Source organism: Peromyscus maniculatus, chromosome 1, assembly GCF_049852395.1.
Source record: "Peromyscus maniculatus bairdii isolate BWxNUB_F1_BW_parent chromosome 1, HU_Pman_BW_mat_3.1, whole genome shotgun sequence".
Taxonomy (NCBI): Eukaryota; Metazoa; Chordata; class Mammalia; order Rodentia; family Cricetidae; genus Peromyscus; species Peromyscus maniculatus.
The window spans coordinates 13,027,140-13,040,109 of record NC_134852.1 but is presented as its reverse complement, the minus strand read 5'-3'; the positions used below and the strand labels follow the sequence as shown (position 1 = coordinate 13,040,109).

At 57.9% G+C, this 12,970-nt stretch overlaps 2 protein-coding genes across 7 annotated transcripts; one reads left to right on the top strand and one right to left on the bottom strand.

The window, feature by feature from the left end:
• Positions 1 to 245: 245 nt before the first annotated feature.
• Positions 246 to 4,831, bottom strand: Znf524 (zinc finger protein 524). 4 transcript variants are annotated; one of them, XM_006991928.4, is made up of 2 exons: positions 4,549 to 4,831; positions 246 to 1,296 (listed from the first exon to the last, which is right to left on the bottom strand). In XM_006991928.4, the coding sequence occupies exon 2, from the start codon at positions 1,256 to 1,258 to the stop codon at positions 293 to 295; it is 966 nt and encodes a 321-aa protein (XP_006991990.1). In that variant the 5' UTR covers positions 1,259 to 1,296; positions 4,549 to 4,831; the 3' UTR covers positions 246 to 292. The 4 variants fall into 4 exon arrangements, with proteins under 4 accessions (XP_006991990.1, XP_076426158.1, XP_042126818.1 ...); XM_076570043.1 differs by lacking the exon at positions 4,549 to 4,831 and adding an exon at positions 4,139 to 4,284; XM_042270884.2 differs by lacking the exon at positions 4,549 to 4,831 and adding an exon at positions 3,621 to 3,756.
• On the top strand, positions 2,972 to 12,335 carry Fiz1 (FLT3 interacting zinc finger 1). 3 transcript variants are annotated; one of them, XM_042270877.2, is made up of 3 exons: positions 2,972 to 3,068; positions 6,690 to 7,034; positions 10,175 to 12,335. In XM_042270877.2, exons 2-3 carry the CDS (start codon positions 6,723 to 6,725, stop codon positions 11,372 to 11,374), a joined length of 1,512 nt encoding a protein of 503 aa, XP_042126811.1. In that variant the 5' UTR covers positions 2,972 to 3,068; positions 6,690 to 6,722; the 3' UTR covers positions 11,375 to 12,335. The 3 variants fall into 3 exon arrangements, with proteins under 3 accessions (XP_042126811.1, XP_015841022.1, XP_006991991.1); XM_015985536.3 differs by lacking the exon at positions 2,972 to 3,068 and adding an exon at positions 4,352 to 4,544; XM_006991929.4 differs by lacking the exon at positions 2,972 to 3,068 and adding an exon at positions 4,997 to 5,136.
• Positions 12,336 to 12,970: the final 635 nt, after the last annotated feature.

The following is a 12,970-nucleotide window of genomic DNA, read 5'->3' as shown; positions in this document are numbered from 1 at the left end:
TGGGGATCCAGCTGGGGGGGGGGGCGGGGCCAGGTCACGTTTGCATGGCCGGGCAAATGCTTCACAGCACTTGTCTGCTGGCGGCCAGACCGGGCAAGGCTTCTCGCACGCCATTGGTTCTTTGGCACCATGCTAACTAAGGAGATGTGTGCCATGGGCTTCTCTCCCATCACACACACCACAGTCAGGCAGGGTAGCAGAGGAACCCTGAAAGGGACAGGCACCATGACTGAACACACTGGAAGTCAGTAGGCAGGGATTTATTTCCACAGCCCATACCTCCCAGGGCCTGTCAGTCCGAAGGAGGGTGCTCGGTGGTATCAGGACCCAGGGGTTTAGGTCCCTGCTTTTGACCCCCTTCCGTAACGGGAGTACCACCGGAAACAAGGGTGTCTTGACCTCCTTGCCCCTGCCCAGCCCCATCTGGACTGCCCTCTGTAAACCCAGACAGGGGAGAAGCGGTGGAGGATGGAGGCCAAGCAGGCTCCTTGCCTTCAGGACTCTCCTCCTGCACCCTTTCTGGAACAGGGACGCCCTCGTCGGCATCCCACAGCGGTTGGGGTCTCGGGTTTGCGGGGCACAGGCGCACGGGCATGCCCACGAGCTCTGGGTGCTTGCGTTTGTAATGGCGCCGGAGAGTGTTGGCCTCGGTGAAGCGCACCCTGCAGGAGGGGCACTGGTAGGGGCGCTCGCCCGAGTGGATGCGGTGGTGATGGGCCAGCTCCCCCGCCTCGCGGAAGCGGCGAGGGCAGAGCACACAGCGGAAGGGCCGGTGGCCAGCATGGATGTTGCAATGCCGCCGCAAGTGGCTGGACCGTTTGAAGGTCTTGCCGCAATCCTTGCACACGTGTGGCTTTAACTCCGAGTGGGAGATGCTGTGGCGTTCCAGGTCGGAGAGGTAGGGGAAGGCTCTCAGGCACACGGGACAGAAGTGTGGAGCCCGCTTGGGGCCAGAGCCCTGGGGCCCATCTGCTGCTGATCCTTCGGGGACTGTGTAAGGGACGCCCTGATCATCGATCAGCAGAAGATCGTGGCTGCCTCCACTGTCCACTGGTGCTGTCAACGGGGCCTCCTGCAGGGATTTGGGGGGGCGGCCCCGCTTTCGAGGGAGGGAGGACTTGAGAGTCCGATGGGAGGTGGCGGCTCCCCCTGGTGGCCGGCCTCGGCGGCCCCGGGGAACAGGAGGAAGTAAGGCCAGAGGTTTTTCTTCCTCCCCAGACAAAGCTGAAGGCAACGGGTCTGAGCTGGGGTTGTCCATTGAGCGGTGGGGAGCTGGAGTCTGGGTGCCGGAGCCGGCTGAGAGAAGAGAGGGGGTGGCGTCAGTGCGGTGAGGGTCTAAGCCCCCGAGTGCCCCAATAATTCATCTATCTATCCCTTCTAAGTCTTTTGAGACCCATATAACAAGACAATTCTCTACAAGGTGATAAGACATACTTACTGCCCTCCTCCGAAGTGTATCCTGCGACCCCCTAACCCACCCTTTGAATCTAGGCTTTCTGTCATGGCAGTTTGAATGAGAATGACCACACTCCCCACCCCACCCCATAGGCGCCTATGTTTGAATGTCTGCTTCCATTAGTGGAATTGTTTGGGAAGGATTAGGAGGTGTGGTGTTGCAGGATATTTGTACACAGTGTGAAGATGCGTCATTGTGATTGGCTTAATAGAACGCTGAACAGCCAATAACTAGGCAGGAGAGGTTAAGGCGGGACTTCTAGGCAGAGAGGAACTCAGGGTTAGAAGCTGGCCAGCGAGATGCTAAAGAAGTTGGGAAGGAGCAGGTGGGCGGGCGGTGGCGCCTGCCTTTAATCCCAGCACTAGGGAGGCAGAGACAGGCGGATCTCTGTGAGTTCGAGGCCAGCCTGGTCTACAAAGCAAGTTCCACAGCGCAAAGCTACACAGAGAAACAAAACAAAAAGAAAAAGAAAAAAGAAGTTGGGAATGCAGTACAGAGGAGAGGTAACAGAGCCACATAGCAGAATGTAGATTAATAGAAACAGTTTAAGTTATAAGAGCTAGTTGGGGCCGGGCGGTGGTGGCGCACGCCTTTAATCCCAGCACTTGGGAGGCAGAGGCAGGCGGATCTCTGTGAGTTCGAGGCCAGCCTGGGCTACCAAGTGAGTTCCAGGACAGGCTCCAAAGCTACACAGAAAAACCCTGTCTCGAAACACCCCCCCCCAAAAAAAAGAGCTAGTTGGGGAAAAGCCTATGCTAAGGGCAAGCTTTCCTAATTAATAGTAAGTCTCTGTGTCGTTATTTGTAAGCTGGCAGCCCAAAATAAAGTCGGAATACAGTGTGGCCCTGATGGAGTAGGTGTGGCCTTGTTAGAGGAGGTGTTTGGAGATTTGAGATTACGCCAGGCCAGTCTCCCTCTACCTGAAACTTCTGGATCAGATGTGAGCTCTTGGCCACTGTTTGGCACCATATCAGCCTGTTGGCCACCATGCTCCTGACCAAGATAATCATGGACTCGCCCTCTGAAAATGTAGGCAAGCCCCCAATTAAATGCTTTCTTCATAAGTTGCTGTGGTTATGGTTTTTCATCATATCAGTAACTACTATAGCCTTTAAGGTCAAAACGAGCCAGAAAGGGAAAAAAAAAAAATCCAGCTAAGAGTGTGGGCCTTGAAACAGTCCAGAGTGGGCCACAAAGGCCTCAGAAAGCCCTCACCCCCGCAGAGATGGGGAGGTCTGAAAAGGGGCGGGTCCTATGCAAAACCCGTTGAAATGTGAAGGACATATATCCAAGTTGCTGAGAGTCTGGGCTTTGGAGTCAGATAAACCAGAAATCAAATGCAGAATCTGTCCCTTCCTCTCTGTGTGGCATTAGCCAAGGTCCTTACTTCTCTGGGCTCATTTATGTCCTTTGCAAGATGGCACTCGGGGTTTGTCTGTTTGCTTTTCTTCCTTATTTATTTTGTTGTTGTTAACCTATTAACCCAGACACGCTGTGAACGTAATGTACAAAAGCCAGCAGAGCAGCATGGGTAGCTAAGCTTCACGCCAGCCCTTTGAGGCAACACATTCTCTGTTTTGCAAACAGGGAAACCAAGGCACAGGAAAACCAAGTGAGTTCCTTAAGTTCTCTCTGCCAGTCTAACTGATCTCAGTGGCCCGGGAAATTAGGAAGACGTGTGTGTGTGTGTGTGTGTGTGTGTGTGTGTGTGTGTGTGTGTGTGTGTGTAGGGGGACATCTCGCGGTCTCCCAGTCCTGGGTTTGGATCCCGTTCTGCACATGACTGCAAGTGGCTTTGCCTCTGAGTCAGTTTCCTTCTCTGTAAAATCAATATACCGAGGTAGTGGGGAGAATGGACAGGAATAAGGAAGTTTCAGAAATGTCCTCAGTACACTACCTGAAATACAGAAAGCCTCCAAAACAATATGGCCCTCACTTCTCAGTGCCCAGAAGGTCTCGGGACTGTGGGGAGAGACTGCACTTGGGGGACAAGGGAGCTACAGGTGCGGCTGTATGCCAGGGGACCCCTCTTTCGACTGTTTTGTGGCTTGGTTGGTGTCTAGGTTTTCTTTGTGTGTGCTGCTGGTTCACCGACTCAGGGGCCTCACTCACACTAGGCCTGCGCTACAACCCCACGCCTTGCACCCCCTTCTAATAGGCACACCGCATGAGGTCCACGCGGGGAGCAACTTTTTTTCCAGGATCACGTGGTTTTTGCACCATGCGGTAGCCTGGGCAAAGCAGCTGAATTTCTGGAACATACCTAGGAAGTGAGAGAGGGATCCCTCCCCCCCTCGACCCTCTCCCACCCACGGTCCGGGTGGGGGGGGAGGGGGCGACGACACTTGTGCCTATCGGCCCCGAGTGGCCCAGCCCGCAAGCGGGGCGGGCCCTCAGGGTGCGGTGGCCAATAAGCGGCGCGGGGACACTGGCGGCCGGGGGCTGCCAGGAGGGGGGTCTGCGCGCACACGCGCACACGCGCGCGAGCCCGGAGCGCTCGGCGGGGCGCGGGGTCGGCGCGCGCGGGCGTGCGCGCAGGCAGGGAACAGGTGCCGGGGAGGGGTGGGCGCGCGCTCGGGCGGGCGCGCGCACCCGGGACCACCCCCTCCCCCCCACGCCTTCCCCCCCTACCCCACCCCGGGGGACTCCCGGGGGACACCCCCCCTCCCCGCCTCTGGGTACCTCATTTGCATGCTGCCCGGGCTCGCGTTTGCGTGTGTGCGCGCGCGCGCCGGGGGGCGCCGGGGCCGAAGGCGTGGGAAGGGGCGGGGGAGAGGGGGGCCCTGCCCCTGGGCGGCGGCGGCGGCGGCGGGCGGCGGCGGGGCGGGGGCGGCGGAGCGCGGGCCCCGCCCCTGGCCGCGGACGCCGGTGGCCCCTCCCTCCCTCCCTCCCTCCCCGCCGCCCGCGCGTCCGCCCGCGGGGAACAAAGGGGACGCTCGCTCTGGGTCCCCAGGCCCCGGCGCGCCTGCAGCCCGGGGCGCCCCCGTTTGTCCCCGGGAGAAGTAGCGCACAAGCTCATCCCCCGGCCTCCTCCAAATGCCTTTCCCTCCCGCAAAGCACTCCGACCCGGTGACCCAATCACACACAGGTACCGGGTAGATGAGACGCGGGACATGGCCGCTAAGTGCCCCTAATTAACATGGCGCCCGGGAGCTTCAAAGAAAGCCCCATGGAGTTAAAAAAAGCATGAACAATGGTGCTTGGTGTTTCCCAACTCCGGATGAGTTGGATCACTCGGGTCGCTTTCGCCTCCTTCCGGGTGCAGCTCGACAACCTCCCCGGCAGGCGCCCGAGTTTGGGGGAAAGGAGCCCTAGCTGCGCCCATCGGCGCCAACTTCTAAGTGAAAACCACCGCGGGCTTCGGGGAGCCGCGCGCGCGGCCGCCCGCGGTCCATAGGGCGCCGGGGCAGCCCAAGCCCCGCCCCTCCCGCCGCCCTCAACCAAGATGGCGCCAGCCTGGCTTCTTTAACCTCCTGGGCCGGGAAAAGGAAGGGAATGTGGAAAGGCCGGGTGGGGGGAGGGAAAGGGGAGCCAAGGGGGAAGGAGAAAGGGGGGCTGCGGGGACGGGGCGGGGGGGCCGCTGGCTGGGGAGAAAGGGAGCCGGGGCGGAAGTCGAGGGGCCCCTCAGGTGGAAGTGACGCTGACCCCGCTGCCCAAAATGTCGGCGCCCAGAGGGAGGTGTAAGTAATTAGAGAGGGGAGCCGGCCGACTCCCCCGGCCCCCCGAGGTCCCGCCGGGTCTCGGGGACCCCCGCCACCAAGAGCAAGGCGGCCCCGCCGGGCCCCCGGGCCGCCGGGCGCCGCCCCCGCCCCCGCCGCGCCTCCCGGGGCCGGGAGAGGGGTACAAAGGGCCGGTTTCCCGGGCCTGGCTCTAAAGATGGAGCAGGATCGGGGGCCTCCCCCCCCACCGCAGCTCCGCGCGCAGCGGGGTGCAGGAGGGGCGGGGCTTGCGGCGGTTGGGGCGGGGCCGCACGGGGGGCGGAGCCTGCTGGGGCGGGGCCTCCAGCGGGAGGGGCGGGGTCTTCGTGGAAGGGCGGAGACTGGGAGAGAGGCGCGGGTCCTCAGCAAGGGGTGAGGGGGCCTAGGTTGGAAAATATGGAAGGAGCTTGTCGGCCGGGCGGTGGTGGCGCACGCCTTCAATCCCAGCACTCGGGAGGCAGAGGCAGGCGGATCTCTGTGAGTTGGAGGCCAGCCTGGGCTACAGAGTGAGTTCCAGGAAAGGCGCAAAACTACACAGAGAAACCCTGTCTCGAAAAAACAAAAAAAAACAAAAACAAAAAAAAAAAAATGGAAGGAACTTGTTATGGTTCGTGGGAAAGTGGGGTCCAGGGAGACAAGAGAGGCCCAGAGTGCGGTGCGGAGTTTGACTAAGGTGTGGCTTAGAGAAAAGTCCGCCATGGCAACCCCCACCCCACCATGTAGGTTTGTAGTTTTGGGAGTTTTAGTGGAACTATCAGGTCTTTAACATGAGAAAATGATAGGGAAAGGAGATGATCGAAGAAAAATGGGGCTTCTTTGGAGAAAAAGTTGGGTGGGATCTGGAGGCAGGTCTCAGTGAAGATCTAACTTCGAAAAGTCAAATTAGCTTGGAAGTGCATGGGAATAAAGGAACTGAGAGGAACTTACATATCCAAGCTGCTCGGTTAATTCTTTGCAGTGCCTCGGCCCTCCCTAAGTACGTTGGCCGTGTTGCTACAGTTTTACTTAACTGCAACCCTCGCTGTGTGAGGTGGGCACTAGTGTACCCATTTCATAGGTGAAGCTGCAGAACCAGTGTGAGCTCCCTACAAGAATGAGACGAACGTGCTCAGCCCCAAATCCTTGTGTTTCAGTGACTTGTCTTTGAAGAAGAGTTAGAAGAAGAAGAAGTCTGTCGAGGAATACCGAATGCTTAGGGAGCAGAGGGAGGGCCTGGGGAGGAGGCAGCCCAGACCCGAGCAAGAGTAGGAAGGCCTTAATTTGTAGTGGGCCGGGCTTGGAGAGCATTGAGAGAGAGCCTTCAAAAAGCCTTGCTTTTGAGGAAGAAGCGGATGGAAGTGGCCGGGGAGATAGAGGAGGAGGGGGTTTTGTAGAGAGCGGGAGGGATGTAAAGCGCAGTGCTCGTGGTTAGGTGTGTCTTAGCATCGGGAGGGTCTCCGGAGGACAGGCGTGTTTCTGAGCCCAGAGAGCTAAGGGAGAGAACGGCCAGTGCGGAGGTGACCCTGACCTGCTTCTGTGCCTCCTCTGTACTCCAGAGAACGCCCCCAGCCACCCCTGGACCCGCCACCATGGACGAGTCCGCGCTGCCTGGGGTTCCTGCCCCTCTTGCTGCCCCAGGGCCAGCCCCGTCGGCCACGGCTCCCCGGGTGCCCTTTCACTGCAGCGAATGTGGCAAGAGCTTCCGGTACCGCTCGGACCTGCGGCGCCACTTCGCTCGGCACACCGCGCTCAAGCCCCACGCGTGTCCTCGCTGTGGCAAGGGCTTTAAGCACAGCTTCAACCTGGCTAACCACCTCCGCTCACACACGGGCGAGCGGCCCTACCGATGCTCCGCCTGCCCCAAGGGATTCCGAGACTCCACTGGCCTGCTGCACCACCAGGTGAGTCCTGGGAGCCGCCCGGGGCGGGGCCGAGACGGTGGGGCTCCGATCCACTCGGGAAGGCAGCAGGAGATGGGAGCAACTCCTTCTCCAGCTTCCCTCCCTTCTACCAAAGCCTGAGCTCCAGGGGAGGCCTGCGGAGTACGTCTGCCCCACATAATTGTTTCTCCACCCCTGCAGCCTTGTGCTGACCATTCTCTTCCTGACCATCTTGAAAATAGGTTTATCCATGCACACCCAACTCCTTTATTCTAAAGTGACCACAGGACTTTCCCCCACAGGACACGGGCCTTCAGGGGAACTCAACAGGCCCTTCAGGAAACTTACTATTCCTTCCAATGATCAGGAACCAGGTAGCGGGTAAAGAAAGCAGTTTCTGAGAAAAGAGTTCTCTAAGGGAGAAGTTGGGAATCAAATTTAAAAAAAAAATCAGGGCACGGTCATGCATTCTTACAATCCCAGTGCATGGGAGGTGGAGGCAGGAGGATCAGGAGTTCAAGGTCAGCCTCGGCTACACAGAGTTTGGAGCCAGCTCAGGCTATATGGGACCCTGTCACAAACATCAAAGCCAAAAGTAATGTGTAGGAGTAAATCGGGGGAGCCGCGGGCCACTGTACACAAGAGGGCGCAGTGACGTCTGATTGAGACTTGAAGCAGGAGAAGTCCCCGTGGGAAAAGCATTTGCAGATGGGAACGGCCGCAAGTGCAAAGGCCCCGAGGTGGGAAGGGCCTTGGTGAGTTCACGGGTGTTGCTTTAACTTCTCCTGGGGGGAAACAACTAACACATTCACCCAGGCAGGACACTAAAGGAAGACCAAAGTCCAGTTTGGCAAGTCGGAGTTTAATTGGGGTTACTCAGAGAGCACATGGGCTGGAGAGATGGCTCAGCGGTTCAGAGCACTGGCTGCTCTTGCAGAGGTCCTGAGTTCAATTCCCAGCAACCACATGGCGGCTCACAACCATCTGTAGTGAGATCTGGCGCCCTCTTCTGGCCTGCAGGGATACACGCAGACAGAACACTGTACACATAATAAATAATTAAATCTTAAACAAACAAACAGCATCTCAGAGAGCACAGGCGAGGTTTTGCAGTGTGTGACCCACGAGGGTCATTACCACAAGGCCCGTGCCACCAGGGGTGATGGTCTGGTGGAGGCTGCACAGTGGAGACCCACGTTCAGTTACCTTCCACTTCCTAAAACCTCACAAGGCCCCTGGCAGCCGGGGAGAGAAATAGCCGGAGTCCCAGGAGCAGCCTCGGCTTCCTGGCTCAGGTGTTCTCCTATCGATAGACAACAAACAAAAACAACCAGCATCTTAACACACATGCTGTTGGGGAAGCACCTGGTTGGGACACTGTCCAGCGCACTGTGGTCCATTTGGCAAAGGGAAAAAGCGGAGTTCACAGAGAAGAGAGAGAGGTGGGATTTGAACTCAGGCCTGTGGATGCCTGGAGCTCTGGCCATAGCTATGTTCTGTGGGAATCAGTTCCTAGATGAGCGGGTTGGAAGGGAACAGTGACAGAGGTGGCCGGTGTAAGGGACTAGGTCCTCACGGAGAGAATGCCAGCTGGCCTACAGCCGGGCTGGGACTGGGGAGTTGGGGTCCCCTTGTGAGGCTCCCACTCTCTTGGACAAAAGAATTTAAAAGCAGTTAGAAGCTTAGGAATCATTTTATTAGAATTTATTAGAATTTGAAAGAAAAATAGGAAAGGGCAGCTATAAATCTTGGCAGCTCTGGGGCGTGGCTGGGGGCTGGAGAGGCAGAAGGGGGGCGAGAAAGACATCCCTTCCTAGTTAGTCCAGGAGAGAAGGCAGCAGGTTCACCACTGAAGGTCTGCAAGCAGCCACGTGGGGGTGCCTCTTCAGACAGAGTGGAGTAGTCCAGAGTGTCAGGACAGGCGTGCTGAGGATCTGGGCTGGTATCCGGAGAAGAGACAGAAAGTAGAAAAGGAGCCGGCGGTGGTGGCGCAGGCCTTTAATCCCAGCACTCAGGAGGCAGAGGCAGGCGGATCTCTGAGTTCAAGGCCAGCCTGGGCTACCAAGTGAGTTCCAGGACAGCCAGGCCTGTTACCCAGAGAAATCCTGTCTCAAAAAACCAAGAAAATCACACAACCCAGGGAGGGCTTCTGAAGAGGGTGAGTATGTTACCTCATTAAGGAGATAATTATTCCTCCCATCTCCTTAGCTGTTTCTTGGCCGGGTATTTGACAGGCCCAGTTGGTTGAACTCTTAGGGAGAAGACAGTAGTACGTAGTGTAGAGGGAATGTAGAATGTAGTGTCTCCACCCAGGCCCAAAGTAGAATTTAGAAATTTAGATCCTATTCTTTTTTTTAGATTTATGTATTTATTGTGCGTATGGGTGTTTTGCTGGCATGTATGTCTGTGGGCTACACTCACTCCTGGTGCTCCAGTGGGTCAGAAGAGAGCATCAGATCCCCCAGAACTGGAGCTACAGACAGCTATGAGCTGCCATGTGGGTGCTGGGGATCGAACCCAGGTCCTCTGCAGGAGCAGCAAGTGCTCTTAACTGCTAAACCATCTCTCTAGCATCTCTGTTGTTTCTTTAAAATATTTTTATTTCATTATTTGTTGTTTGATTGATTATTTTGTGACTGGGTTTCATGATGTAGTCCCGACGGGCTTCCAACTCACAGGATTGGCCTGCCTCTGCCTCCTGCCTCTCAAGTGCGGGAAGGAAAGGCTTGTACCAACGTGCCCCGCTCCGTTATTTTTATACAGGGTAGGATGTGCCACATCTCACCTTACAGGAGTTGGTCCTCTCTCTTTCCACCACATGGATCCCAGGGACCAAACTCAGGTCACCAGGCTTCCATGCAAGTATCTTTACCCGCTGGACCATGTTGCTAACCCAGATTCAATCCTTTTGGCTAGGAGGGGGTAGCTTTCATGTAAACGACCTCGGTGAAGCCCTCCTGCTGCTTCTTCATGGTGTTTTAACTTTTCATGAGGGGTGAAGCTTTCCTTAACAAGGAGGTGGGGTCCCTTCCCGGTGGCCTCCACGCCTGCTGATGCCTGTCTGGTGACCTAACGGAGGACAGCGGGCGAAAGCCAGCCCATCCTGGGAACCTGCTGCCCGGCCTGGGCGCTCAGCCCTACCTCTCTGCTCTTGCTCCCAGGTCGTCCACACCGGTGAGAAGCCCTACTGCTGTTTGGTCTGCGAGCTCCGCTTCTCCTCCCGCTCCAGCCTGGGCCGCCACCTCAAGCGGCAGCACCGGGGCGTGCTTCCCTCCCCCCTGCAGCCGAGCCCCGGCCTGCCTCCCCTGAACTCCCCCTGCTCAGTATGTTGCAACGTGGGTCCCTGTTCGGTTTGTGGAGGCGGAGGGGCCGGCGGAGGAGAGGGCCTGGAGGGAGCAGGAGCGACCAGCTGGGGACTGGCCGAGGCGGCAGCCGCCGCGGCGGCCTCGCTGCCCCCGTTTGCATGCGGCGCCTGTGCCCGGCGCTTCGACCACGGCCGGGAGCTGGCTGCCCACTGGGCCGCGCACACCGACGTGAAGCCGTTCAAGTGCCCGCGCTGCGAGCGCGACTTCAACGCGCCGGCGCTGCTGGAACGCCACAAGCTGACGCACGACCTGCAGGGGAGCAGTGCACCCCCAGCGCAGGTCTGGGCCTCGGGTGGGGGTCCGGAGGAGGTGGCAGGAGATGTCGAGGCAGTGGAGGTGGGGGATGCCCCGCCGACCTGGGACGCCGGGCTGCTCCTGAGCCCCACTGGCGCAAGCATGCCTAAGCTGGAGACACTGCTCCCCGAGGGCGAGGGCGAGGGCGCGGAGAATGCCCGGGCTCCGGCCGCAGCAGCCGAGGCGTCCTCGGAAGACACGCTGTACCAGTGCGACTGCGGGACCTTCTTCGCGTCTGCCCCGGCCTTGGCCAGCCACCTAGAAGCGCACTCGGGCCCAGCCACCTATGGCTGCGGCCACTGCGGGGCGTTGTACGCCGCGCTGGCCGCCCTGGAGGAGCATCGGCGCGCCAGCCACGGGGAGGGCAGTGGGGAGGCGGCCCCTGATGGCGAAGGCGAGCAGGCGGCTGGAGGGCCGGGGCCCGGCTCCTCCAGCCGTGGCAAGAAAATCTTTGGCTGTTCGGAGTGCGAGAAGCTGTTCCGTTCCCCTCGCGACCTGGAGCGGCATGTGCTGGTGCACACAGGGGAGAAGCCCTTCCCGTGCCTGGAGTGTGGCAAGTTCTTCCGCCACGAGTGCTACCTCAAGCGCCACCGGCTGCTGCATGGCACAGAGCGGCCCTTCCCCTGCCACATCTGCGGCAAGGGCTTCATCACGCTCAGCAATCTCTCCAGGCACCTGAAGCTGCACAGGGGCATGGACTGAATAGCCAGGCCACTCCGGCCCTCCAAGTCCAGAGCTAGACCATAAGGTGAGGCCCTTGCCTGGAAAAATGGTGCCACCCAGAACCCACACAGGACCACAGTGAGGCATCCTTCGGCAAAGGGGTCCAAGGACATAATTGTTGGGGACTGAAATCTACAGAGAGACTCTTGACTTTGAGAACCCTGGAATGGGGGCATGCTCAGATCAACTGGCCTCCGAGACTGGGAACCTAGGAATAAAAAACGGGTCTCCACTAACACCTCCCAGCAGATAATATGTGGGCACCCCCATGGTCCTACCACCCACTCCCCGAGAGCCATCATTCCCAACGACGTTCATCTGGGGGATGTCGGGGACAATATCTTGGAATCCTCAGGATCCCCTCCAGATGCCACCTGTCAGCCACTGGTGGCCCCAGAAAATGAGTATAGCCAGAATCTGCCTTTCCCCCATTTTACTTCCTATGCTGAAAGAGGACCAGGGTAGATGCCCCCACCTTCCATTAACTACTCTCAGATTAGGTCTCCCTTACCGCAGAATGGTCTGACCCTACTGATCTCCCCTCATCTTGAACACTAGTTTAGACTGGCCCAAAGCCGCTGCCCTGTAGGTTGGATTGACCCAGATACACGTATTCCTGTGCACTTGGAATGGGCTGGTGCAGGCTGTGGCCTGGCTCCACTCTCCTTAGAGTAATAGGGCAGACATTCCCTTAGGCTGTAGAGCGCAGTCCTCTGTCCACGGTTGTCCCAATCCTGTGACCTGGTGGAGGTGGTAGACATTGGGGTCTCCCTCCACTCATCTGTAGTACCTGTTGGTCTTTCCATCACCACCAACTGTCTCTGTGTTCCAACCCCAAGAGGAAAGGGGGACTTGGCTAGGGGTTTTTCTCCCATGAGCTTTGACCTCACCCCCTGGTCTCTCCAATGTCTCTGGGACTCCAATAAACCTCATTCTGTCAGTCTCTACTGTCTTGTTTGCTGATCCTGGGTTTCAGGGAGGTGGGACTCTCTCCCTCTTGGACTTAGAATATGTCCCCTAGGATATAAAGAGACGGCTCAACAGTTAAAAATGCATACTGTCGGGATCAGAGTCCAGTTCCTGGCACCCACATCAGGCTGCTCATAACCACCTGTAACCAAGCTCCAGCAGATCCAGTATTCTCTTGTGGCCGCCATGAGCATTGCGCTGACATGCACAAACCCACACACATATACACATCATCCTCCATGAGCATTGCTCACAGGCACAAACCCGCATACACATCATTTCTTTTTAATCTTTAATAGGTTCACTAGATATCGGTCTTTGAGGGAGAGTCAAGAGTCCCTGCCCCTTTCTGTGGATTTATAAGCAGTTAATGGTTGGTGGGGGGGTGGGAGGTGGGGTGATGACTCACAAGGTCCCGCCACTCCCTGAGCATAGGCAGTTAGTTAATGACTGGTGGGGAAGGGAGAGACTCTCCTCAGTGTAGTTACTCCTAAGTTGCCCACACTCCTGTAAGTTCCCAGATCCTCACACCCTCTCAGTCCTTCGGATCAGAGACAGTTTACATCTCACCTAAGTGGCACCATCTAGAAGTCGAGAGACACCCCC

What these genes read in the sequence shown, in the direction of transcription:
- Znf524 (XM_076570036.1), bottom strand. Translation starts at nt 2,518, where the DNA reads ATGAAGAAAGCATTTAATTGGGGGCTTGCCTACATTTTCAGAGGGCGA. An exon ending in ATCTGATCCAGAAGTTTCAG is followed by an intron (nt 1,297 to 2,376) that starts GTAGAGGGAGAC and finishes CTCTTCTCTCAG; the next exon opens with CCGGCTCCGGCACCCAGACT.
- Fiz1 (XM_042270877.2), top strand. Translation starts at nt 6,723, where the DNA reads ATGGACGAGTCCGCGCTGCCTGGGGTTCCTGCCCCTCTTGCTGCCCCA. An exon ending in CTGGCCTGCTGCACCACCAG is followed by an intron (nt 7,035 to 10,174) that starts GTGAGTCCTGGG and finishes TCTTGCTCCCAG; the next exon opens with GTCGTCCACACCGGTGAGAA.